General features: G+C 41.5%; 1 protein-coding gene across 1 annotated transcript in view; it reads right to left on the reverse strand.

Annotated features, from left to right (window-relative positions):
* The window catches only part of Col6a5 (collagen type VI alpha 5 chain), a 99,303-nt gene extending 74,561 nt beyond the window's left edge, over positions 1-24,742 (reverse strand). Inside the window, exons 1-9 of the mRNA XM_027933997.2 lie at positions 24,673-24,742; positions 21,916-22,515; positions 17,576-18,208; positions 14,094-14,654; positions 10,896-11,450; positions 7,874-8,449; positions 4,147-4,722; positions 2,160-2,500; positions 1,642-1,723 (exon numbers count right to left, since the gene is read on the reverse strand). Coding sequence (XP_027789798.2) covers positions 1,642-1,723; positions 2,160-2,500; positions 4,147-4,722; positions 7,874-8,449; positions 10,896-11,450; positions 14,094-14,654; positions 17,576-18,208; positions 21,916-22,515; positions 24,673-24,742 — 3,994 coding nt within the window. The remainder of the gene's footprint in view (positions 1-1,641; positions 1,724-2,159; positions 2,501-4,146; positions 4,723-7,873; positions 8,450-10,895; positions 11,451-14,093; positions 14,655-17,575; positions 18,209-21,915; positions 22,516-24,672) is intronic.
* Positions 24,743-25,893: the final 1,151 nt, after the last annotated feature.

A 25,893-nucleotide genomic window follows, 5' to 3' on the forward strand; every position in this document is an offset into this window, starting at 1 on the left:
ACTAATGGAAAAAAACACTGTGATCGACATCTCACCACCAATTTAGATGCAACTCTTGGGCATTCAAAGGTGATTTTTTTTAAAGGGGCATTGTCCATCTGCAGAGGGTTTTTCTGAAATTTCCTGTATGTAAGTTAATGACAGTTCTCAAGTTATCTCCACTTCCAAGCACTCCTGGGAGCCCAGGCCCTGAGAGCGTGAGGAAGCCCAGGGTGATTCCAGTCTCAGCTGAACTTCTGATCACATACAGTTCATGCACTCATTCACTCACTTATTAAGGCATCCAATAGTTCATTTACTCTAACTGTTCTTAAGCAAATATTTATTTCTTAGAAGCCTGTTATGTACTAATCATTGAATCAAGGATGCAAGATGAGTAGGTCAGGAATACCCCTTCCCGTTGGAGTTCATGAACAAGGAGATGGACAAGAATCAGAGAGCTGCTCCAGAGCTGCCAGGGTGCTCTGAAAGCCTTGAAGGGAAGTTCTTTAGTCTTGGAGAGTCGTGGGAGGTTCTTGGAGAAACTGTTGCTTAGGCTATTCTAAAGGATGAATGGAAATTGGTCAAGAGAAAAGAACCAAAGATGGAAGATGGAGAGAACTGGAGAGGAAGGGGAGTTGGGCAGAGCGCTACATAAGATAAGGAGGAATGAAGCTGCAAAGTACCTTGGAGGAGGGGGAGGAAATGTTCTCTGTGTCTGGAACCCGGAGTGTGAGGAGTGTGAGGAATGAGTTAAGATTGGGTGGGGGGGGGCAGAGGCTGGCATCTGCAGAGTCTCAGGGCCATATTAAGGAAGTGTATACATATTCCAAGAACAGTGAGAAGGTGTTGAAGGGATCAAACAGAGAAGGTAACACACCCCAGAAATAAAGTCCCAAAATTCTGCAGCCTCTAGGGAGGTTGCCTGTGCCAACTGAGTCCCAGAAAATAGTTTGGGGCTCTACCAAGAATTCTCAAATGACGCTTCCCATTTGACAATGAGTGGCATCTCCACTTCACTGCATAGTCCTCTCAACTTCTGCACCTAGATTCCAGTTCCATCCAGAACCATGACATGGACACAATGTGTAGAGTAAGAAGTCTGAGCTGCTATCTTCCAGAAGGACAATCAGAAACAATAAGAGGTGTCTCAGGTCAGGCTTTCTAGAAGCAGAATCTGAGAGGAGTTAATCTGAGAGGCAAGCATAGTTAATAAGAGAGAAAAGAAGAAGGGGAAGAAGGTGTAAGCAGGGATACATCTCAGCAAAGTCTTGCCGTTGGCCTGATTCATGAGGAACTCCAGAATATGAATTATACCGAAGTTGATTCATTTGAGGTTAGGGTGCTGGTCTTTTGTATCCCTATATCATTGATGGCCCCAGTTACCAAGATGGGGCATGGTATAATTCCTCCCTCACTCCCAATATGTCCATACACAATTCAGGTCAGTCAAGGACAGGCTCTGGTAGGTCACACATGTAAGCACTTGGCCATAGCAATGTGCAGCATTTGGGGGAGGAGTGCAGGGCTGATCAAGATCCTTTGGACAAGGACCCAACAGAATCTGCTGCAAATGGCCAGACATATCCCAAAATCTAGAGCACCCTAGTGAGGACAGAGACTTGCTCCGCATATTCATTGTTTAAATTTTCAACTCAATACCTGCTTCTCTGAGCCTGTCCGATTCGTTTTCAAGCATCATTGTGCTCTCTCCCTGGAGACCATCCGAAAAGATGAGCAACACCTAGAGAAAGAGGAAAGCAAAGAATGGGATGATGTGAAAGCTAGAGATATAACTGGGGAAGTGCTAAGAGCCACAGCCAAGTAATATGATGCATGGCATTTTTGGTTGAAAGGTGATGCCAGCAAGCCATTGAGATGATATGATTATGTTAAGATCTGCATTCATATGGATATTGGACTCCTGCTGTCTACCTCGGCCTGCTAGGGGACTCCTGGAGAGTTCCCATTGGTTGGGGAAGTGAGGGAATTCCGGAGGAGGGACTTCCTGTTGGGGGGGGGGGGACTCGCGTGGGTCGGTTGGCAATCTTCCCGGGAGCATACGGGGCATTGGCGGCAGTTTAAAAAATAAAGTTTGTTCCTGCTTGAGTGGCTCGTGATTTTGTGCCCAGCCAGACTGCGGCAGGGAAGGAATGGGAGATAGAATGAAACACACATACCTGACCCCGGGATGCAGATTTATCCCGAAACGTATCCCACAGCGACTGTAAGAACTGTGCATTCAGATGAGTTGGCCCCCTGACGGTGACTTGGCGTAAGCTGTCAAATATTGCTTTCTGGTAGATTTGGAATTCAGCAGGGGATTCTTGGACACTGTTCACCTTAAAAGCCAGGCTCACCTGCGCCTCTGCACCTGCCCCACAGCTCACCCCCCTGATGGAGGTGATGTCCTCTAAGATGTTTGGGAGGTATGATTCCAACCGGGGGTGGCTCTGGAACAAAGTCTGCCCCTGCAAGTGAGTGGAAATGTCGAACCCGACCACTATGTCCACAAAGCAATCTGGAGATGAAAGGAAACAAGACTAGATTAATGAGTGGATAGAGATAACGAAGGGTAGGGAAAAGGAAATGCTCTCATGCCTCAGAGTTGGAATCTAGAGGCTCTCTCTTACCCAAAAAGTGTTCAAGAAGAAAGACACTCATTGATCTACTGATACATAACACAAGTGTCCCTCTCCTCTGTCCCCTTTCTAATATCACACATTCCTGTAGCTATTAGAAGTTCAAACACAGTGTAGTCTCATTCACAGTGGTTTTGGGGGGGTGTGTGCATTTTAATTCTTTAATGATAATATATTCTAATCCATGTAATCATAATATAATAAATATTTGAACCCTTCTAGAGATCTTAGTTTCCAGAGGTCACAAATGCAAATGGTTGCAAAGGCTAGGTGGATAATGCAGATGAGTCCAGTGAGAAGAACATGAGGACAATGATCTGGAGAGCAAGAACCCACCCCTGCATCTGCTCACTGTTCAGCTCCAGCTGAGAGTAGCCTCGTGGGAAATGGGGCCTATTCTTGTTTAATCTTCTGATTTTTCAAAGAGGAATCTGAAATCCACATTTTTTTAAATATAAAATTTCCACTTTGTTAATGCTGTAGATTAATTTAACAAGTTGGCACGTCTGGACAGAAGAAGCAAACTGCATGTGCAAGTGGCCATCTGGTCACCTCTGATCCTGTCTAGTTGCTCATTTTCCAGATGAGGGGACAGCGATTTATGGAGGTTATTGTTCCTGCCCTCAATTAGAATTCTGGCTTTCTGGCTCCAGGTCCAGGGCTCTTTCTACCTCTCTCATTTGTCTCCACTTGAGCACTTGAATGGGATGTAAAAGATCTGAGGCACTAGGAAAAAAAAAAAAATGACACATCTTTTGAAGGATGCTTCCATCACAACAAGCCTAGAAACAAATACTCCAAGGAATTCCTGCAAGTTGTGCAGATTTCACCAAATATGGAATGTTTCCTGACATGCTGTCCTCCCAATCTCCAAATTGACAGAACCTGAGTCCCCCAAGGCTGCTGTCAGCTGCAACTGAAGAGTGACAACCCCCTTAGAACCTTGCTCTCCATTTCATTGTCCTCACACTCTGCCCCCTTGACTCACATACATTACCCACCTGGCCTTTGCAGCATTTATATTTGTGACCTCTGGGATTAAACAACTTCTAAGGACAATTTAAATCTTTACTATGTTATGATGATATAGACATCATCATTAAAAGAATACACTGTCTGCATGTGCATAGATGTATACACACGTGCACAGGCGTGCACACACACACACACACACAGTCCCTCCCAAGATGGTTTGACAAAGTTAAAATAGGGAGATGGAAATGGAGAGAGTAGAAATAAGAGATTGAGAGCCAGGTGTTGAGAAAAAAAAAAGCATAAATAGCAGGTTATAGTGAGAGGACAGGGCTGACCAGAGGACACAGACCGGATCCCTTCAGCCTCTGCAGTCTCTCCTTGTCTCTGAGGGAGGCCGACTGAATCCACACTTCTGGAAGTAGAGGAGAGCTCTCTTCTCATTGTACATTGTTCTAAATATATGTTCTACTAGAGCAGGCCTTTGTCAATCCCTTGGGAAGTGGAGAAATGGGAAACTCCAATTGAATAAAACTGGATAAAGAACACTTACTGGTTTTCCCGCAGCTCTGGCAGATTTCTCGGACCATTCTTTTTTTCACATCCACATTCTTTAATCTATCGAAGTCTCGAAACGTGATTATCTTTTCAGAATTGCCCGTTATTGGCAGAAGCTGTTCCTTGCGAACATCTCCTATGCCCAAAACCAGGATGCAGATTCCAAGGTCTTTCAGGGTTTTTACTGCATCTACCACATTGTAGCGGGGAGACCCAGATGTGATAACAACTAAAGTCTGAGGGACACCAGCATTTCTTCTCCCACCAAAAGATGGATGAAACATTGAGCTCACGTGTTGAAGGGCAAAGTCAATTCGAGACTGCCCGTTGCTCTTGGAGACAGCCTGAATTCGCGATTTCCACTGGGCTTTGGTCAGAGTGTTTCCCAACTCAATTATTTCCTGATAGCGGCTCCCATATTGAGCCATCCCAACTTTCATTCTTTGAGACTGAGTATCAAAATTGTCAATTAAGTCTGACAAGAAAGTTGTCATGGTAACAAACTCCGCTTCAGACACCATGTTAGAGCCATCACAGAGGAAGATCACATCAGCTTCCTGAAGTTTACAGACTGCAATAAGGAAAAGAATAAATTATTTTCCACATGAATCATTCTAATTTTTTTTCTTTATTCTAGTATTTCAATTGCTTTACCAACCACTTACATTGCTTCACAATGAGATAAATAAATTGAGATAAATTAGCAGCAGAATCACTGACTGGCCTTCATAGAGAAGGACAAATAGCAGAAAGGGTAATAATAGCAGCAGTTTCGTGAGTTGTAATTATTTGCATGATTCATTGGAAAAGACTGCAGGCTACTCAGAAAGAAATTATGAAGCTGGCATAGATCAAATTCATTAAGGGATGATGACAAGGGGCTGGAATTGTGGCTCAGTGGTAGAGCGCTTGCCTGGCATGTGTGAGGCACTGGGTTCAATCCTCAGCACCGCATGAAATTAATTAATTAATTAATTAAAGGTAGTGTGTCCATCCACAACTTAAAAAAAAAAGAGAGAGAGAGATGATTACAAAGGCTAGAAGTCTCTTCGACATACTCTGATTGGAACATTCACCCAAGTTAAGGTAACAGTACTGTTATGCTGTGTTTAGTACTCCTACTCCTCTCGATGCTACCACTGCACATAAGTATTGAGGAATATCATTTCTAAAACACTTTTGGCATAAACATAACATAGGTCATATTCACAACCACCTTATAAAGAATTATTCTAATTTTATAGATGTAGAAATGGAATTCAGAGGTTAGGTGACCTGCCTAAGAACATATAATTACTATGGATCTAGACCTCTAGATCTTTTTACCCGTAATTTTTTTTAACCACACATTTTTTACTGCAATATTTTTTGACACCATAACCCAAATATTTAAAATGTCATGAGATGAGGGCTAATGGGTAATGAACTGGGCATGGGGTCATCTCCCTGAAGTTCAATATGAAATGTCTCAAAACCAAAGAATGACTTTGTACACTTGATTCTAAACAAACTCAATGGCTAGGGTAGGTACAGCATTGCAATCATCACTAATGGCAACTGAGACCGTAGGTTGCCCACTGTCATACAACTCCTTGTGAGGGCAGTGTAGTAGGCGCAGATGGGCTTCCCAGAGAGACTTTCAAGGAAGATAGATCTTCCTGTGGCAGAAAAAGCCTCTAGCTCTCCGCTCCTTCAGGGTCTGCCTCACCACAGAAAGATACTATGCCAAAGGTCATGCGCTTCCCAGGCAGCCCACATCTGGGGACTAAGGGCAAAGGGGGTTCCCAGATGTTTTGGTCTGATGCTGGACAACTCTCATGAGCAATACTCGCTTCAGAGCCGTCTGCTAGGTTTAAAGCTTTGTTGAGTGTGTGTCACTGTTTCATTTCTTCTGTCCATCTTGCTTTCCCCCTTTGTTTCGCAGATCTGTATCCCTAAGAAACATCTTGGATCCCAAATTCCATCTCACCATCTGCCTCCAAAATGTAAGCATGCAAGATGAGAATGAAGCAGCTCCCACAAGACCACAGTTTTAGAGATGTACCAGGTTTGGTGAGACCTGACCATAAACAAGAAACCAAGCCTGCCCAGGGAACTCCTAGTCTTATGACAGATATAGATAAAATCAAATAGCAAAAGTATGTATTAAGTGCAAACACGAAGAAGTTGCAAGGGTTGGAAGGTACAGTGAGAACACGGGGTCAGACATTCAGCCAGGAAATTAGCAAACAAAGGCTAAAACTTGATAAAAATAGACATAGCAAATGAAGTGATGTGCTTGGTGCTCGTGGTGGGTAAAATAATGTGTGCAAAGATGAAATTTCAGAACAACAAGGTAGGCTGTGAAGAAGGGAGAGGTCATCAATGAGGTTGAAGAGGTGGTAGGGATTAGATGAAGCCTAGGAGTTTGGAAATTACCCCAATGGCAGAGAGAAGCTTCCAAAAAAAAAAAAAAAAACTGTAGGCAGAGGATTGACACGGTCCAGTGTGTATAAAAAAAGATCTTCAGTGTTGAGATTGGACTGCACGGTGGCAGGAGAAACGGAGAGGAGACCAGGTTTCAGGGTGGGAGTCTACAGACCAGAAAGATCAGGAAGAACTGAGACAGTCCTTCTGCTTTGGGGGGAGGGGGGATCATACCTCTCTTAGATAAAGATGATACCTTCACTTAATATGTGAAACCAACAAGATGAATTTATTTCTTATTTAAATAAGGTGACACTGTGATGGTTACACAGCTTCACTCAGCAAAGAAAACAGGGATCCGAAGCAAGATTTAGGGGAAGTTTGTCTGGGGTGAGACTGGTTACAGAGATGGGAGTGAGTTAACATCAGTCTTAGGAGCCTGACTTGTGTTGGTAGAAAGGGAACCGAGATGGAGAGGGGAAGGAGGAAGGGAGGAGGAAAGAAGAAAATTAGGTTGGTTGACTCATTAGCCACGTTTTGGGGTCTGGGCCAACATACACGCATGCGTTCAGAGGCATAGCAGCCTTCCCTAATGAGTTGTCAATTTCTATTGCTTTTGAGACCAGGTAGCAAGTCTCACCTTTCCCTCACTGGAATGTGACAGGCGTAGTCCACCCAGCCCAGTAGCAGCTCATGTGATCAGCTTAGTCCCCTTCCCCCCTGCTCCTAGCAACAGTCTCCACTACCCCACATTCAACTCCCCCATCCCTCCCTCTGCATTAGTGATCCTTATCCAGAAAAGAACACCAGACCATGGAAACCTCTTACGGCCCACAGAATGCTTATGATACCATTCAGAAGGCCTTGGCTCTTTGAAGACAAAAGTCTGTCTGTTTAAATCATGAAACGCTCTACTTGAATCTGGCCTAAAACTGACCACCAATGGTTGCATCGAGACTGGTAAGCAATAGGGCTGCACCAAGTAGTCATTAAATGGGGTAAGGCGACCATGACCCTAAGAGGTGGGTCACCTTTCTGGCTAAGAAAAGCAACAGGGTGCAAAGAGAGCAAGGAATGTCTCCGAAACTTTCTTGTATCATCCCTTCGACGCATGCTGGGGTGGGAGGGAAACTCTGGGATCTTGCTCAAACAACTCATTTCTTTTAGAGACGAGAAAAGTTGTAGCCCTCATAGAGAAATGGTCAGCCCATGATACCCAGGTACCAGCAAGGCAAGAATTATAAAAGTATATGATTTGTGTTTTCATTTGAACTTTTGTTGCCACCTCCTGAGAAGCTTTAATAATAACAACTTACCCTCTCCTGCTTCACCGCACACATTTTCTTGTACAGGCAGATAAATATCTTTCAGTTTGTCGAAATCATCTACATGGATGGTATTATTTTTATTCCCTGCCATAGTCTCAAGTTCATTTTGGTTGGCCTGTCCCACACCCACCGCAAAGATGGTGACGCCTTTGTTTCTTAATTTCAGCGCGGCCTCACTGAGCTTATCCCGATCGTGGGACACCCCATCAGTGATGATAATCAGCATCTGTCTCACGTTTTGCTTGATGCGGCTGCCATGTTCTTCCTTAAAGAGGATGTTGGAGTGCTCCAGAGCCTTGGCCGTGTAGGTACTCCCGAAAGTGTCCCGGCGCCTCCTCAGGTTCTCGATGATTGCTGAACTGCTGGAGTATGTGTTAAGGAAGAAAAGAATCTCAGGACTGTCAGAGTATCTGAGGGCTCCAAACTGAACTCTGTCCCTGCCAACATCTGCTTTCTTCACCAAATGGACGGTGAGGTTAATCATGCTTTCCCGCTGCTCGGGACTGATGCTACCTGAATGATCCAGCACAAACACAACATCTAACAGTTCAATCCTCTTACAATCTGAAAAAAAGAAGACGAAGAGGGGATTAAGACTGCACAGATCATCGAGAAGGAAGCAATCTAACCTTTGCCATGAGCCTACTATGCACCAAATACTCCATCTCACTTCGTCCTTAGGGGTGGTTGTTGCCATTTTACAAAAAAAAAAAAAAAAAACCAAGGGTCAGAGAAGGGCCACTTGCCCAGATCATGATTCCAAGGACATCTGAGCCCTTACCTATGTGACTCCATGGTTGGCAATTCTTAGGCCACACCACTCTGTTCTGCCATCAGGAGATGTCAGGCTTGCAACTGAAAGTCACAGCCAGAAACTAGCTGAGTGCCAACGTCATGGTGAAATATACTGAGGATTGCCAAACTGGCCTGCTACTTTCAAGAGTTTGGGAACTCATCGTATAAGATGGGGTTTTCATCCTACTCTCTCAGCTCAAGATGTCTTCTGAGCTTCCAAGGGGCAAGACTTCCTGTGTACCTCATGCTTCTCTCTGGTTATTTGTGCTCCTTTGACTGACCTCCTAAGTTAGAACTCAGGAAGTGGCCCTAAGTAAAGGAAGAGCTAAGGCTCCCATGTCCTCCTCCCTACTCCCCAACTCTCCTCCACATGACAAGCCAAGCAACCACTCCCATCAAGTATTCAATATACAGACTCTCACCCTCTCATTTCCTTCCCTTAATAACATAAGCACATGCTTCCAAAGGTTGTTTTTCTACTTTCCACCTGCCTGTCTTAACTTCAATCCCTATTGCTGGCAATAAAGTCTCACACAATGTGAATGCGCTCAGGTGATAACGGTAAAAATCTGGGGCAATGGGCACTGAGATTTGGTGACTAGCCATGACTTAATAAATATTTACAAGTCCATCTTATAGATGAATAGGCAGAAATTTTGCCTTATGCTATAGACAGGGTCTCCACAATCATTACATTTGTCAAAACGAAGAAATGCCAGCAAGAACACTGAAGGTTTCAAAGTCAAGGCCATGGCCTTTGGATACAGCTGTCTACATTACCAAGAGTTTGGGAATTGCTGCCACTCTTAGGGGAAGAAAAAAAAAACAATTAAGCTGTTACCAAAGAAGCCTTAGAGCTATCACTTTAAACCCAGAGTTTATAATGAGATATTTTATTTGTTAACTTTCTGGGGAAAAAAAAAACACACACACACATAATTTTGAAGAATGAAGTCCAACAGATGTGTTTATGTTGCCAGGGGAACAACACAACAAGCTTACTAACGCTTTGCTTTATTCTCTTTAGTTGTATCCAAAACAGATAATAGGCGGTTGATAGATTTAAGAGCAAAGGTGTTTTCAGTCTCTGTGTGAATTCACAGCAAGTTCTCATTCAAGAGGCATTAAAATTGATAGTTTTAAACTAAAGATGACTCAATACAATTTGAAAAGCATCCCAATTTGTGAGTTAAAAACAATGGCTCCAAACAATCGGGGGGAAAAAATCACAATTAAATTTTTCCAAAGGAGTAGCATGTGAACAAGCAAATATAAAATACTCAATTTATAGAAGTTAAGAGTAATGTGAAGTAATGAAATGTACACTGTATCTTTAAAATATAAAAGTCTGTTTTTTGTTTTGTGTGTATGTGTGTGTGTGTGCACGCGCACACGCGCACACGAAGCAACACTGCTTAAGATACAGGGTTTAATATAACTAAAAGAAAGATGGATTTGTGTTTCTAATTATTTTCTGCTTAACAGTGATTATAGACAGCCAAGGAACAATTCTAAGAAACCATTTGGAAACAGAATTTGGCTCTGGAAAAATCCAGGTATGTAGATATTAAAGAGTTGCAATTTTAGTGTAAAATTCTTGGAAGAAGAATTCTTGTAACTTCTTGAAATATATTTGAAGTCACCAAAAGCAAGACTCTTGGAGCCAAACTAGTTGCTAAGTTGTTAAACTGGAATATCCACGGAGGTGATTTTTTTTTTAAGTTATAAAGAAAAGAGGTTTTATTTTGGCTGCAACCACTATGGAAAGCAGTATGGAGATACCTCAGAAAACATGGAATGGAATCATTTGACCCAGCTATTACACTCCTCGGTTTATACCTAAAGGGCTTAAAATCAGCATACTATAGTGATGCAGCCACATCAATGTTTATAGCAGCTCAACTCACAACAGCTAAGCTATGGAACCCACCTAGGTGCCCTTCAACAGATGAATGGATAAAGAAACTGTGGTGTATATACACAATGGAATATTATTCAGCCTTAAAGAAGAATGAAATTATGGCATTTGCTGGTAAATGGTTGGAGCTGGAGAATATCATGCTAAGGGAAGGTGATGGGTATTTTAATATCATTTCGATAAAACCAAAACTTAGCACCAGTCCAGGTAGGGGTCAAGTCCAGAATATAACACTGTATCCACTATATAGTCAACTGCCCACATCCTTGAGTCACGAGGGATAACAGGGTCACTTACCATGCAGAGCGCACACACGGAAGATGAGTTTACTTTCTATTGCCTTTAGATGATCGAAGTTCTCCACGTGGAAAACGAGGCTGCCGTCCCCACTGATCTCCTCCAGTTGAGTCCTGTTGGCACCAAATACCCCCACAGAGAAAATGATCACCCCTGTGTCCCGGAGAGCAATCGCAGGACCTCTCACATCATCCTGTGCTTCTCCATCTGTGATGAGGATGAGAAACTTCCTGACATGAGGGCGGGCCCCCTTGGGGAGGGTGAAGTATTGATCTACAAAGGTCAGTGCATTTCCAGTCAGAGTGTTTTCACCGATGAGAGACATTCTGTCTATAGCGGCAGAGATTTCTTTTTGTGTAAAGTACTTATTCAGTGGGAACTCTTCCTGATTATGACCACTGAACTGAACGACACCTATTTGGGTTTTGTCTGCACCAATTTGAATCTTAGCCAACAGGTTTTTCATGAAGTTTTTCATTGTATCAAAATTTGTGGCTCCTATACTTCCAGAACTATCCACCAGAAACATGACATCAGCCTTCATGTCTTCACATCCTGCATAGGAAAGACCAGAAATTGGCATGGTTCTTAGCATATGTAAAAACAGTACCACGGTAATAATGCACTAATGGAAAACAGTGAAATTTAACTCAAGAAACTGCTGTTGTGTTTTGAGACTCTTATTTGCATCTTTAGTAGAAGACTGCAGACTAGAACCCTGAATCAGAAATTCATGGGAGAACATCCAAGGAGTTTTAAAAAAGAAATGCAACTTCCAAAGTACATGTTCATTCATTCACACATACATCACTCCTTTATTCATAATCCATTTATTCATAACTCATTCATTCAAAATTCTTAGGGAGTATAAAATACCAAACCTCAGATCCTGTATTAAGGGATCCAATGGTGATCGATAATAAAGAATCAGAGCCAAAGTAATCAAGTCTCAGCAGTCAAAGGACTAACTACTCCAGGGTTTTATGTAATTTTTTGGAAAACACAACAACAAGTAATCTATAATAACATAATTTTCTGGGATAATTTTAAACAATTTGATAAATACAGCAGACTAGAACCCTGAATCAGAAATTCAATGCAAGTCAACATTAAAAATTGGAGTGAAAAGTTTTTAGTAGGGATAATAAGTGCTAAGGTAAGCACACACCTATTCACCATAGACTGTTCCTTTATGCATGAAATTTGTTGATAACTTATTGATTGAAAATCTGTATATGTGCATATACAAGCATATATAAAAATATGTATATGTACATATACACACATCTAAGACCAATTCCTATAAAGTATTGAGAAAAGATTATTAATCCATATGTTACTGGCCAAGCTATATAGGCAATGACCAAACAGATTCCATTTTACCCTGAGACTCCATGTCATGTAAGAAACGCTTCTCTCATGGGAACAACCTGCCTCTGTACCCACCAACAGTTGCTTAGCACACAAAATGGCAATTCCTATACAATGTACTTGTGCAACGTTCCCTAATCACATAGAATGTTAAGGTTTGTCTAGACGTGAGTAACCATTCTTTAACTCATACTCAACAAGGGTCATTTTGACCCACTTCCCCTTCTGATTATGATTTTATATCTCACAATTTTTGTTTGTGGTTTTGAATCATAGCAACAGCCATTAATGATTAATGTACTAACATGCTTTAAAAGATTTGCTCTAATCACTGGTAAGGGTCAAGAAGTGCAGACTTGCAGCCTGCCCCCTCCCACCAGCTGGTGAATAAAGTTTCCATCTCCTGCTCCAAGACTGACTTGGTGATTTATTGCAATTTCGCCATAACACATGCTACACATATTTTACATTGTCGTTAGCATGGATCTCCATGGTCTTATCCCTTTTGCCTGTGCACCTGTCCATTTGTAATCTCTGCCATCCTCTTACCAGACTTTCTCTCAACATTCAGGGAATGTTGAAAATAAACACTTAGCATCAGCCATATATGGGAAAATGAAAAGATAATTATTTTTCAATGACCAATTTAAAGCCAACACTTAGATCCACCAGGAGGATTGACACTCAAGACCCAAGCTGCCCTCTAGCCATCTTGAAAACACTCAATGGGAAGGTCTCTGAGATGTCTGTGACCTTGGCAAAGGTCCACTGTGGTGAGGTGCCAATGATACTCTTCCATGTGACATGGGCAAAGGAAAAGCCTTCAACATGAGATTTGGTATTCACAGGATCTACCTCCTTATTTCTCAATTTTGGGACAATTTTGTTCCCTATTATTTTCCCTTTCTTCTGTGTTAGTCAAATCTCAGCCAGGCAGATGGCTGCCCAGCTAAAGACTATCTTTCCCAGCCTTCCTTGAAACTAGACATGGCCCTGTGACTAAGTTTGGGCCAATAGATAAGAGCAACAGCGAGCTGGCCACTTCTGGGTCTTGCCACTAAAATGATTGAGCATCGTGGGCTCCAGAACTGGAATTTCAGTTTTGCTAAAGATGGGAGCTGCATTTGGGGTATAGTAGCCTGTTTGACTTTGCAGTCCAAACTTTAGTTTGAAGTCTTTTTGTTAGAGCAGCTTAATCTGCCCCTGCTGATACCTGTGCCTCTCTCCATCTGCGCCTGCTCTAAGACTTGCTAGCATTTTGTAGCCCCTCGTGTTTAGGTTCCTTGGTGTTCCTACTCTCCACTCACCACACCAAGACGTGTTTCTATCATAAACAAAAATGAACAACATTTGCATATGTACTAGATGTGTACCCATAATATGAAAATAATGATTGGCATGTATGATGCTTGACCCATATGATTCTCTGAATGTAGATATTATCTATATTTTATAGATAAGGATGCTTCAGAACAGAGTTAAACCCTAATCTACAAAGCCTAGTCTCTTTCCATTGTATTTGCATGCGTGCATGCGTGCATGCTCATGCGCAGACACATGCACACGCAATTCACACGTACAATAGAGTCTCTTTCAAGCCTACTGCCTGCAAGATAGCTTCAGAGCAGCTCTCTCTAGAGGGATTCTCCATGTCTTGGCAATTGGTTTAAAATGAGGGACTGAATCCCTCCATGGTGATAAAGGAAGTTAGCAAACTGTGAGCCAGACAACTGATCACGTGGCACCTCCACTCAGCCTGGCCATTCACCTACTTGAAGCAACTGATGATATGTGGAAAATGGAGCCTTTTATCTTTGTTTTGCTTACCCTTTTCAGTGCAGATGCGGCGAACAACTTGATTTTTTATGCTTTTTAAGGCATCAAAGTTCTGTCCAAAGTTGACCCTTTCTTTTACCCCAGCAATTTGCTGCAGCTGTGTTTTATTAGCCTCTCCAATGCCAATTGCATGAATGATAACCTGTTCAGCCCTTAGTCTCTCAGCAGGTTGCACAACACTGTCCTCGGATTTCCCATCAGTCAGCACGATAAGGAAACAGGGCACTTCACTTGCCCTGTCCTTCTTTCCCTCCTTTATTATTGGCCGTATGAAATCCAGAGCTTTTCCAGTCCGAGTGCCACCTCCAAGCTGATAGATGTTAAAAACGGCCTTTTTTAAGTCAATGTTGTTCTGATAGTGAGAGATGGGAAATTCCTCCCTGTTCTCCCCTGCATATTGCACGACTCCAACTCGGACTTTGTTTGGGCCAATGCTAAACATGTCTATCACTGACGACATGAATGTCTTGATTTGCTCAAACTGATTCACCTGGATGCTGCCGGAGCCATCAATGAGGAAATAGATATCAGCCTCCTTTGTATCCACACAGCCTGAAGGAAAAAAAAAAAAAAATGAAAAGTGAACAGAGCATTTTCTGTTGATGATAGAGAACCTGGAACGAACTTGCAAGAGAACCTTACAATTTTGGAGAAACATGAGGCTATTCCCGTTAGAACAAGGCTTCTTTGCCTTAGCCAAGAGCCTGTACATTTCATCGGACTCTTCATGTCCATTTTTTTTTTTCCATTGAAATTTACAACCATCTTGGGAGAAAATTGAAACAAAGCAAGGCATCGTTGTTTACCTAAGGTCACACAACCAGTAAATTAAAGAGTAAGGACCAGGTTCCCAAACCTCTGGGATCTAAGTTAAATAGTTTTTCTCGTATTGACACCTGCCCCATTAGATACTTTTGCTGTATCATTTTTTGAGAAATGGCATGGGATTGATGAGCTTGTATTCTTACTTCCCCAATAATCTCCTCTTCTCAGAGCTACCATAACAATATGTTTAAAGCTAAATAAGATCATATTATTTTTCTACTTAAATGATTTATCAGTGTATTTAGAATTCAGAATTTTAAAATTGGCTTTATTTTGATTGTTACCTTTCTCTCTGACCCTATTCCCAGCAATTCTTCATCTGTTTTAACCATATTAAACTTTTCATGCTGCTCTTAAAATTTTGTAAATTTAAACTAATTAAAATTAAATAAAATTCAAAGTCAGCTCCTTGTTGCACATGCAAACTCTTAACAGCTCCATGCAAGCTAGTGGCTACCATATCAAATGGCAGATATGGAACATTTCCGTCATTACACATTTTGATTGGACTAAAGAAGAATGAGTCCTTTGGTTCAAGGCCTCACCTGTACAATCACATATACAGATAGGGCTCTAGATACAGAAAGCTATCAATGTATATATTTGATTTTGAAATCAAGATAGCTGCCCATTAAACATTTCAATCAGAAAACTCTCTTATTCAGATTACACAACCCCCAACAGTTGTTTTTTTTTTTTTTTATTACAATTTAGCTTCAAACTTTGCATGTCTATAGGGAGAGTATGTTCCATTTCTAGGACATGAATGTCTAGTCTCCTTGGCACTGATCATTCTTGATATTATAAAGAAAATAGCCATTCTTTTCTTAATACATCAGAATCCTGAGTTTGGTTAATGTGAGTGTCCCTTTGGTTTAATAAATTCTATTTAACCAGTTGAATATCCTCAATGTGCCAAATGTAGTGGATAAAGCAGTGACTAAGTCAGATAAGGTTGTTTTTCTGCAATTTGATCACTCTAAAACTGGAAAACTGGCCATCACTTTCTGGACCTTAGCAAATTTCTGGACCAGGTAGGGAGGTTTTTGTTTTGTTTTGTTTTTAACTCCCTAGCATGAGTTTGTTAGGGAGCTTACGAAAATACAGCTACCCAACTGACTGCAGTATCACACTCCTGTAATCCCAGCAACTCCAGAGTCTAAGGCAATAAGATAGCGAGATCATAGCCAGCCCGAGCAATTTAGAGACCTTGTTTCAAATTTTTTAAAGAATAAAGGAGAAGGTCTGGGGATGTGGCTCAGTGATAAAGTGCACCTGGGTTCAACCCAAGTGACACACACACACACACACACACACACACACGTGCTCAAACTCCACCCTCAGAGATGGATTCAATAGGTTTAACATGAGGCTTGGGCCACTAAATTATCAACAAGCTCCTTAGCAGGCTGATAAGTTTATAGCAGATACTGTTGGTGCTTTGCCTACATCCCCTGAAATCTCTTGTCACTTTTGTGCACACTGGCACCTACTGCTTTGACTCTCATTAGCAAACACTGTGTCTGTGGGAGGGCTGTTCCTGAGTTGCTAGAATCTTCTTTGCTTGCCACTTGAGCCAGAAGTGTCTGGAAATTCACACTCCCCTGTGCATTTGGAAGATGGCAATTCCTTTCCATGCAAGTGCTGCCAAATACTACTTTTAATTATTTAAAAACAGTTTATCTGTAGAGAAAATGCGTGAAGGCAGGAGATATCTCAGAATTAGATATGCTCAGTCTTATCAAGTCTCTCTTGGCATGCACCTTTGGAAAGAGCTCAGTAAACTACAGCAGATTCACAAAGCATCTTAACTAGGATGTCCTTGGCTAGAATGATGAAAGAAAAAAAAATATAAAAAAAATCAAAGTGTGATCAAGAAGTAATCGTGGTTGTGCATAAAAATATAGGTACAAGAGTTTTTACAAGAGCAAAACATTGTCACTGACCCATATACCCCACAATTTCAGATATGCTGCACAAATTATGGTAAATCCATACAACAGAATATTATCACCAACCTAAAAAGTATATTGCAAAATAATATTTAAGGAAATAGACAAAAGTTTGTGATGTAAATTTGATTTAAAAAGTGGGGCCAGGCATGCCTGTAATCCCAATGGCTCAGAAGGCTAAGACAGGAGGATCACTCGTTCAAAGCCAGTTTCAGCAAAAGCGAGGCACTAAGCAACTCAGTGAGACCCTGTCTCTAAATAAAATAAAAAATAGGGCTGGGGATATGGCTGAGTGATTAAGTGTCCCTGAGTTCAATCTGCAGTACCTCCCCCCAAAAGAGAAATAATTGTTAATAGTTTTATCTGAAGATAGGATTACAGATGATTTTACTTTCCTCTCTATATCCATTCACACAATTAAAATATTTTACAGTTAACACGTACAACTTTTTTTTACATGTTTTTTGAGGCATGACTTACTTACCTGCTATGAAGTTGATCCATTGTTGAGTATATCATTCAATGATTTTTTTGGTAAATTTACAAAGTTGTGCAACTGTGACCAAAATCTGGTTTTGGATCCCACTATTTTAAAAGCTCCTTTATCCAATTATGTTCAATCCTCACCCCTGCCCCAACACTAGGCAGCCTTTAAGTTTACTATAGAATAAGAAATATATATTTTTTAAAACATACCAGTTTTGTCAAGGTTAATTTGTTCAGCATGAGTAGAAATTTGGGTCCATATTTCATTGTGAAGCTTTTTCAGGAAGTTATTACTGTAAGATTCCAACGCTGCATAGGAGTTCAAGGTGGAAACTGTCTCTTCTGTAGGGTAAGATGCTATTGCTTCTAACTGAGTACTGTTAGCCCCTTTGATGTTCATAGCAAACACAGTTACGCCTTCCAGCCGAAGGTTCAATGCAGCCTCATGCACCTCGTCATCTGATGATCTGTGGGTGACCAGGACTGCAATCTGAGGGACCCCCTGTGCCCTTCTGCTGCCACTGGACTGTGAGAAACCTTCCTTCCTCAACTGATTGATGGCAGCCCCAGCATTGGATTTCCCATCCCGAAGGGAAAGCTTCCTGATTTGCTGCTGAAATTCAAATTGGGTTGTGCTGGATTTCAGAAAAGAAATCGTCTCAGCCCTCGTGCTGTAGCTCATCAGTCCAAGCCGCATGCAATCAGAATTCACATCTAAGGAGCTGGTTATGTTCTCCAGGAACTTCTGCAGGTTTCTTAAATTTTGTTGGGTCCCAAGTGACCCGTCCACCAGGAACACAAGGTCGGCAAGTGAATCTTTCTGACAGGATGTAAGGAAGGGAACTATGAGAGAGAAAAAAAAAAAAGTATGATGATTAGGATAAAGCACTAGTCCAGAGTAAGACAGGTACTTTACTGATTTCCAAAAGGCATGAGTGAAAATAGAGGGAGTCATGACAGATGCAGAGCAATATTTTATCTTAGCAAACAAAAGCTCAAAATTCTGAACAAGACTCTCAAGGTCATTGACTTCAGAGGCTTTGCATATGCTCTTCCCTCTATCTAAAGAATGCTACTTACCAGTTTTGCTACCATACCTGACATTCACCATCATCTCTATGGAAGCCACCATATAACCACCTCCAATACCAGTACAATTGCCACCAGGAGCATGATCACCACCCCCACCTGCACCTCCACCCCCATCAGGGTGACCATCATCACTACCAGCCTTGCTATACTCAACTGCATTTAGACCACCACCTTCATTACCAGTTCAACCACCACCACCAGTAGGACTACCACTGTCTTTACCACTACCATTCCCAAGAGGTGGGATGCAGGCAAGAGTTATCAGTGACATCTCTGACCTCAGGGAGCTCACATTCTAAGGGTAGGGCAGATATATTATTTCAGACAGTAATAGGTGCTAGAAAGGAAATAAAACAGGTGACCTTATTGAGCAACTACGCTGGGGAAACGGAATGGTAGGGGACTCTAACTTAATTCACACATGAAGAAGTCAAAAAAAGTCCTCTCTGAGAGGGTCTCATTTGGGTTGAAATGTGGGTGAAGATTCAATCATGTGGAAATCTGAAGAAAGAGGAATTCTGGTAGAAAGAAAACCAAATGGTTGGAACCAGCAAGAAGCCCAGAGCGGCTGAAAGCAGTGGAAACATTGGTGGACAAGGTCAGAGGGAGACGAGCCCAGATCACCTGGGAGTCACATGATTCAGTTCGAATCTTTTAAGTGTCATTCTGATTACTGAAGGGAAATAATGAATTCAGGAATAACAATTTTAAAAAATGGCTCTAGAAAGAGATAATGGTTTTAGAAAGGATAAAGCAGCTAAGACGCACAACCAGGGTCATTTTGACACATGATTGAGAAGTTGAACAGAACACTGAACAAATTGGATGCAAGAGTTGACAGCATATGCAGAAACAGAAACATCCTGGGCTTCTGATCTGAACAACTGAGTGGATGGTGGGGGTGTCTTTTTGTAAGCTAGGGAAGCGCGTGGGAAGAACATGTTATAGAGAGGACTCGAGTTCTGTTTCAGACCTACTCAGCTTCAGATGCCACTGAGCATCCAAGAGGAAATGCCACATGAGCAGTTGGTTCTATGAATCTGGATTCTAAAGAACAGTAGGCCATATTCACATAAAACAGCCACTCCAAGCACAGACAGACCTCAACTGTGGAAAGTATAGCCAAGAGATAAGCTTCATCTCACTAACAACTACCTATTAGCTTCTCTGATCTTAGCAGTCAGAGGCATGTTTTACTATCTCTACCCCTTCAGTGCCTGGCACCTGGTGAGAGGTCAACAATCTTGGTGGAATTAAAAAATAATCTTATAAGTCTTCCAATCTACTCTGAATCCCACACAGTTGAGTAAAATAAACTCCCAGTGTGACCTCCCCAGGTTATTATTTATTTGCAAACAGTTGTTACTACTGATACTAGTAAACCACATGCCAAATGCCGTACAAGTCACCTCATTCATGTCACAAGGTAGACACTGAAGCACAGGGGTTAAGTAGCTTATTCAAGGTCTGAGGCAGACAAGCCAGGGTCTGAACCCAGACCTTCCTGACTAAAAATCTCTTAATCTCTAAATCTTAATCTCCAAAAGGCAAGGACGGGACCTGGCCAAGCAATATCTTGTCGTACTACCCTGCTGTGAGGTGAGTTAGAAATAGTGATAGAAACATAATCTGCACAGAGCCCTCTAAGTAGTTGGTAAAGCCCCATTGCCCCCAGAGAGCTCAGAGAGGATCTCCTTTGTTCCCAGGGTGGAAGGCCACGGGATATCTCTTCCATATGCCCTAAGGACTTGCTATAGCTTCTACATTTTTTTTCCCCAAAGCAGTGGGGAGTGAAGGAAAATGTACTCCCCAATACCTCAAGGGCAACACTGTGAAGAGAGTCTTCCAGATTCTTTCCAAACCCCATTTCTGCTTTTTTTTTGGGGGGGGGAGGGGGGATTAAACTCAGGGGCACTTGGCCACTGAGCCACACGCCCAGCCCTATTTTGTATTTTATTTAGAGACAGGGTTTCACTGATCTGCTTAGCCCCTCCCCGTTGCTGAGGCTGGCTTTGAACTTGCAATTCTCCTGTCTCACTTTCCAGAGTCCCTGGGGTTACAGGCCTGCGCCACCACACCAGGCCCATTTCTGCTTCTTGAGCAGAGAGCTAGACCTGATTTTCAAGCCTCTCTTGCAGTTAGATGTGGCCATGCAACTAAGACCTGACCAGTGAACTACCACTACCACTCCCAAGGGCTGGGAATGGGCAGCTAGGCATGGGCAGCAGCTTGCGAGTAGAAGTAGTATTATCCTCCACCAGGCTCAGCCCCTAAAACTCTCCCGGGGTGATCTTTCTCCATCTTTTTCCCCTTCCTCCAGCTGGATGTCAATTCCCAGGGCACGTTGGAAGTCATATTTGAAAGTGCAAAAGCCAACACCAACTTAGATATCCAAACAATGTGAAGACAATTGGTGTCCTAAGCATTGATCACATAATAATACAAGGGAAATAACTTCATGAAGGCTACTTGTTATTAAAGTTTTTGTGGTCTGACTGGGGTAGGGAGACAATCAGCCCACAGCTGTGGCTATGAGACTGGACAAGGAGTGGTAGACCAGGAAGGAAGTTCCAAGCCTACCGCCTCATACATCTTACAAATGAGGGTGCTGGTGAAAGGCCTAGATAGATGGCATCTAGATCACAGAGCCAGCTAATGGCATTGTCCTGATCTTTTAACTTTGAGTTCAGGCTACCTTGTACTATACCAGTTGGTATAGTAAAAATGTGGAAAAAAATGTATCTTAAACATGAAGATATCAGCATAAGATGATCATATGACTCGAGAGCTCATAAGTCAAACCTCTGGCTTTATCAGACATTGATACTTATTAGAGAAATTTAACATCTAAGGGGGAAATGGCTCAGAGAGGGATGAGCCACACAGCTCAAGACTGAGGTCCACAGTGTCACACTACGGCACAACTTGTATCCCTCTTCTGCTTGGATGAATGCAAAACAGGAGCATGGGCTAACAAGTCTCATTCTAAGGTTACCATTCCCACTGGGTGCTGCTAGACATGAGTTGATGGGGATTTACTGAGTGCCTCAAATGAACCAGGACCACGAGGGAAAGAAAATAGACAAGGATCTTATTTCTGTAAGGCTCTCATGTATTTTATTCATTAAGAAATAGAACACCAGCTCATTTTCTAAGCCCAAAGAATACAGAGATGAGAACAAGTTGCCCGTTCTGCCCTTATGGCGCTACCAGTCTGTTGCTGGGGAAGACGGCAAACAGAAACGGATAATTGTGGGAATTACAGCTGTCATAGGTGTTCACAAGGAAGGAACTGTCAGACCCTAAAAGACATAAGAGGATAAGAGTATAGGGTTGAGATTTTAATGTCAAAGGAGTTATTGGGCTGTAAGAAGGCTGTCAGAGAAAACAATATGAGCAAAGGCAGAATAAGAGGATACTGTGCTCAAACTTCCAGTACTTCAATGTGGCTTCCTTACCTTGTACATCAACATCGACTGCTCCTTCTCTGTACTTGGTCGCATCCTTGATGATCTGCGTCATGTTTGAGGAGAAGATGCTGAGGTCTCTGACCGTCCGAAGTTTGAAGTGAAACTGAGATGTGGCCATGGCCTTCAGGTTTTCCTCGGAAGCCTTCTGCATCCCCACGGAGATGATTTTCACCCCATCTTTCCGCAGGGCCTTCGAAGCCTCTTCCACATCATCCTCGGATTCCGCTGAAGCCAGGACCACCAAAATAGGAGGAAACAGTTTCCTGTCTCTTCCATCAGAAGGTGCAGAGAAGTAGATCCTGTGAGCCTCCCGAAGAGCATTTCCTATCCTCAGGGATCCACCAAGGAACCCGAAGTTCTTCCTGAGATGGTTCAGCATGGGGTTCCTGCTCCTGAAGGTATTCAGGTTGAATTCATTGTGGAGTATGTCACTGTACTGGGCCAGGGCCATGCGGTACTTGTTGGCCTCGATGGGGAGACTGTTGATCATTTTATTGATGAATGTTCTCACAAATGGGAAGGCCTTAACTCCCAGGTGATCAGAGCTGTCCACCAGAAACACCACATCTGCATACTCAGGGCCTGGCCCTACCAAAATCCAAAGACAACAAAAATAAGGTTATTGTTCAGCCTTTACATTTTAGACCAACGTGATCTCTTGAGATTATGTCCTCATTTATAGGTCTAGCAAAATACCAAGGAAAGTGTCTTCCAGAAATCAAACAGAAGAAAGTGTTCTTGTTTTTGCTAAAATGTCATATAAGACGAGATCGGGCGCGTTCAGGGTGGAACACAACAGACACTAGTATGGCAATATGTAAATCAATGGATGTGTAACTGATGTGATTCTGCAATCTGTATATGGGGTAAAAATGGGAGCTCATAACCCACTTGAATCAAAGTGTGAAATATGATATATCAAGAACTATGTAATGTTTTGAACAGCCAACAATAAAAAATTAAAAAAAAATAAAATAAAATGTCATATAAGAGGACTTTCGTAAAGTTAGCCAACAGATTTTTCTTGCTCCAGTTTATGCCAGAGAAAACTGACTTTTTCTTTTTTTTCCCCTTTTTCTTTTTTTAAAGAGAGAGAGATAATTTTTTTAATATTTATTTTTCAGTTTTCGGTGGACACAACATCTTTATTTTATTTTTATGTGGTGCTGAGGATCGAACCCAGCGCCCCACGCATGCCAGGTGAGCGCATTACCGCTTGAGCCACATCCCCAGCCCTGACTTTTTCTTTTTCAGTTCTAAATCACCAAATTCTAACACTGTACTAATGGATAAACAATAATGATACCAGCCCCAGAAAGTTCCAAAGTGGTCTGAGAACTAACAGCAGTTTTTGGAAAGAGCATAGAGTAAGAAGCTGTCTTGGGTTGGACAGCCTGGTAGCAGAGTCAGGGATTTTAGGTAGATGGGTTCCACAGAGGCAAGTAGTATTAAGAGCAGGATCAGACAGGAATGGAGCAAAGGGATATATCTAGTCTGGTCTGGTCTGGTCAGGTCTGGTCTGCAAATGACTCAGAAGCATACATTACTGCAGAATTTTCCCTCTTTGAGGAAAGAGGACCAGTTTTTATGTACACCTCTGTCAGTCATCAGCTGCAGGCCATCCCCAAAAATCAGTAGGAGGAAGCAGAGAGTATGGGCATAATTCCTTAGGTAAGGAGGCTCTGGGAAAACCAGAAAGTGAGTGGCAGCTGCAGCTGTTGCATGTAATATTGACAGCAGCTGGGGAAGGGTTAGAATCTGGGCATGGGGAGGCACTAATAGTGTCCGTGTCAGCAGCCTCTGTCAATTACCTCAGCTCCTAAAACTAATGATATGATGGGAAAGGTCCAACAATTTCAAAGTAACTCAGAAATTCATCATGAAATCTTACAGTGGCACAGTGCAGGGTTGGAAATACTTCTTTAAACTGTTTAAAGGAGAGGAGAAAAACGTACCTTTCATACTCCATATACATACACTTTGAGTATCTCTTAGTGGAAATGCTGAGGACCAGAAGTGTTTTAGATTCTAAAAGTTGTTTTTTTTTTTTTTTAAATTTTGGAATATTTGCAAGTATATAATGATATTTTAGGGGGAATGAATGCAATTCAAGTCTAAACACAAGATTTGTTTATGTTTCATATACACCTTTTACACAAAGTCTGGAGGAATTTTTACATAATATTTTTAGTGGGCCTACCTTTTGGCTGCAACCTGTCATTTAAAGTCAGGGATGGAATTTTCTACTTAGGTGTCATATCAGAGCTCAAAACATTTGGATTTTGTATCATTTCAGATTAAGAACTTCTGGATTAGGGATGCCCAACCTGTACATTTCACGTTTGGGGTTGGGGAGGCATGCAATGGTTTAGCCCCAAAAATATTTAGAATGTTTTCTGTGTGGGGTTCCTTTTCTTCCACTTTCATCCATAATTCAAACTGACCTATAAACATTTTGAATTGACTGTGTTCATAAAGATGTGGAACACTGAGACTTAAGCAAATCAACGAATAATCAAAGTTTTTCAAGCCACATGTACTATAATTTATGATCCCCCTGCCCCAGCTTTGTACCATCTTTTGAAAATTAAGTTTGTTATTGCATACTACAACTACTAACAAATGCCATGTACTTTGATTTTCAGCAAATAAATTATTTACTTCTCTGTTTATTAAAATTAGGTTTCATGAGACATAAAAATATTTATTTTCCCAAATAACAATCAACATAAAATATACTAGTACCTGGGCTCTGATCTGCCAATATTTCAGTCCAAAGGATTATTAGGGCAACTATGATTAGCTGAATCTTCATTTTGTTAATGGAGTTTTCTTGCTTTTATTCTGAAAAAAAAATCATATATGTAAAAATTACAAATGTATATATTTGCGATATGAAAAATCTTAATGAACACCAGAAAATAATTATTGGAATAATTGGAGTGAATGGATACACTGTAAACATGTATTTGTCAAGAAGTCCCAAGGTCTTTTATCAAGCACTCGGGGTGTTTGTTGAAAATAGATAATGCTTATGCTTGTTGAGCCCTTAACATGACTCAAGTACCTTTCTCGATGCTTTACAAGTATTATCTAAATTAATCCTCACAATAATCTTATAAAAGGCACAATTATTATAGCACACGATAGGGAAACTGAGGCACCAGGTGACTTGATAATTGGCAGATCTAGGACACTTCCTTCACCAGACAAGGCAATTGCCATGCCCCCAACCTTAACCACTATACCACAATCCTTATATTAAATCCACATCTTCGCACAATGTACGCAGTCACAATTTTATTCCCCCTATCATTATGCTGATCAAGACTATTGCATATGTTCATAACAGCTCAAAAGAGCCAGCAGCTACCCCTGTTTTCTTCATTAAATTCTTGTGAGAACTGTTCTGTCACAGTTATAACCAATCTTACAAATTCAGTTCATCATCGTTCTCCACATAGTTCACAATCAATCAGATATCTTCATGAGAAATTTAAGTGCCATAGAAATTCCACCGAATCAGAGTTGTTGTTCATTTAAAAAAAAAAAGAAAAAGAAAAAGAAATAGGCCAAAATGACCAATACTCAAAAATAGATCTGCCTTAAATGAGATACCAAAGGTATAAGGACTGGTTTTTATTCTAGAGTTGATTTTTCTAGCAGTTCTTTTGAAACTTCTGACCATAGAGGTCCCAAGACTTCAGAGTGGTAGTTCTAGTATTTAGAAATGGGTTGAATAGCATCTCTAAGGCTCCTCCTAACTAAAATTCTCTGATTCTTTGATGCCATGATGGATGCTATGCTGGAGGCAGAGAGTGGCATCAACAGGTAATACTTTGTATGAATTAAATTTGTCATTTTCAGGTAGATAAGCCCCTAAAACAGACTTTGAGCTTCTAGAAACTCCAAGCTTAAACAGCTAACAAGTGAACCAACTCACTCATTCTCACAATTTCCAGTGCT

This window comes from Marmota flaviventris, chromosome 8 (assembly GCF_047511675.1).
Source record: "Marmota flaviventris isolate mMarFla1 chromosome 8, mMarFla1.hap1, whole genome shotgun sequence".
NCBI classification, from domain to species: domain Eukaryota; kingdom Metazoa; phylum Chordata; class Mammalia; order Rodentia; family Sciuridae; genus Marmota; species Marmota flaviventris.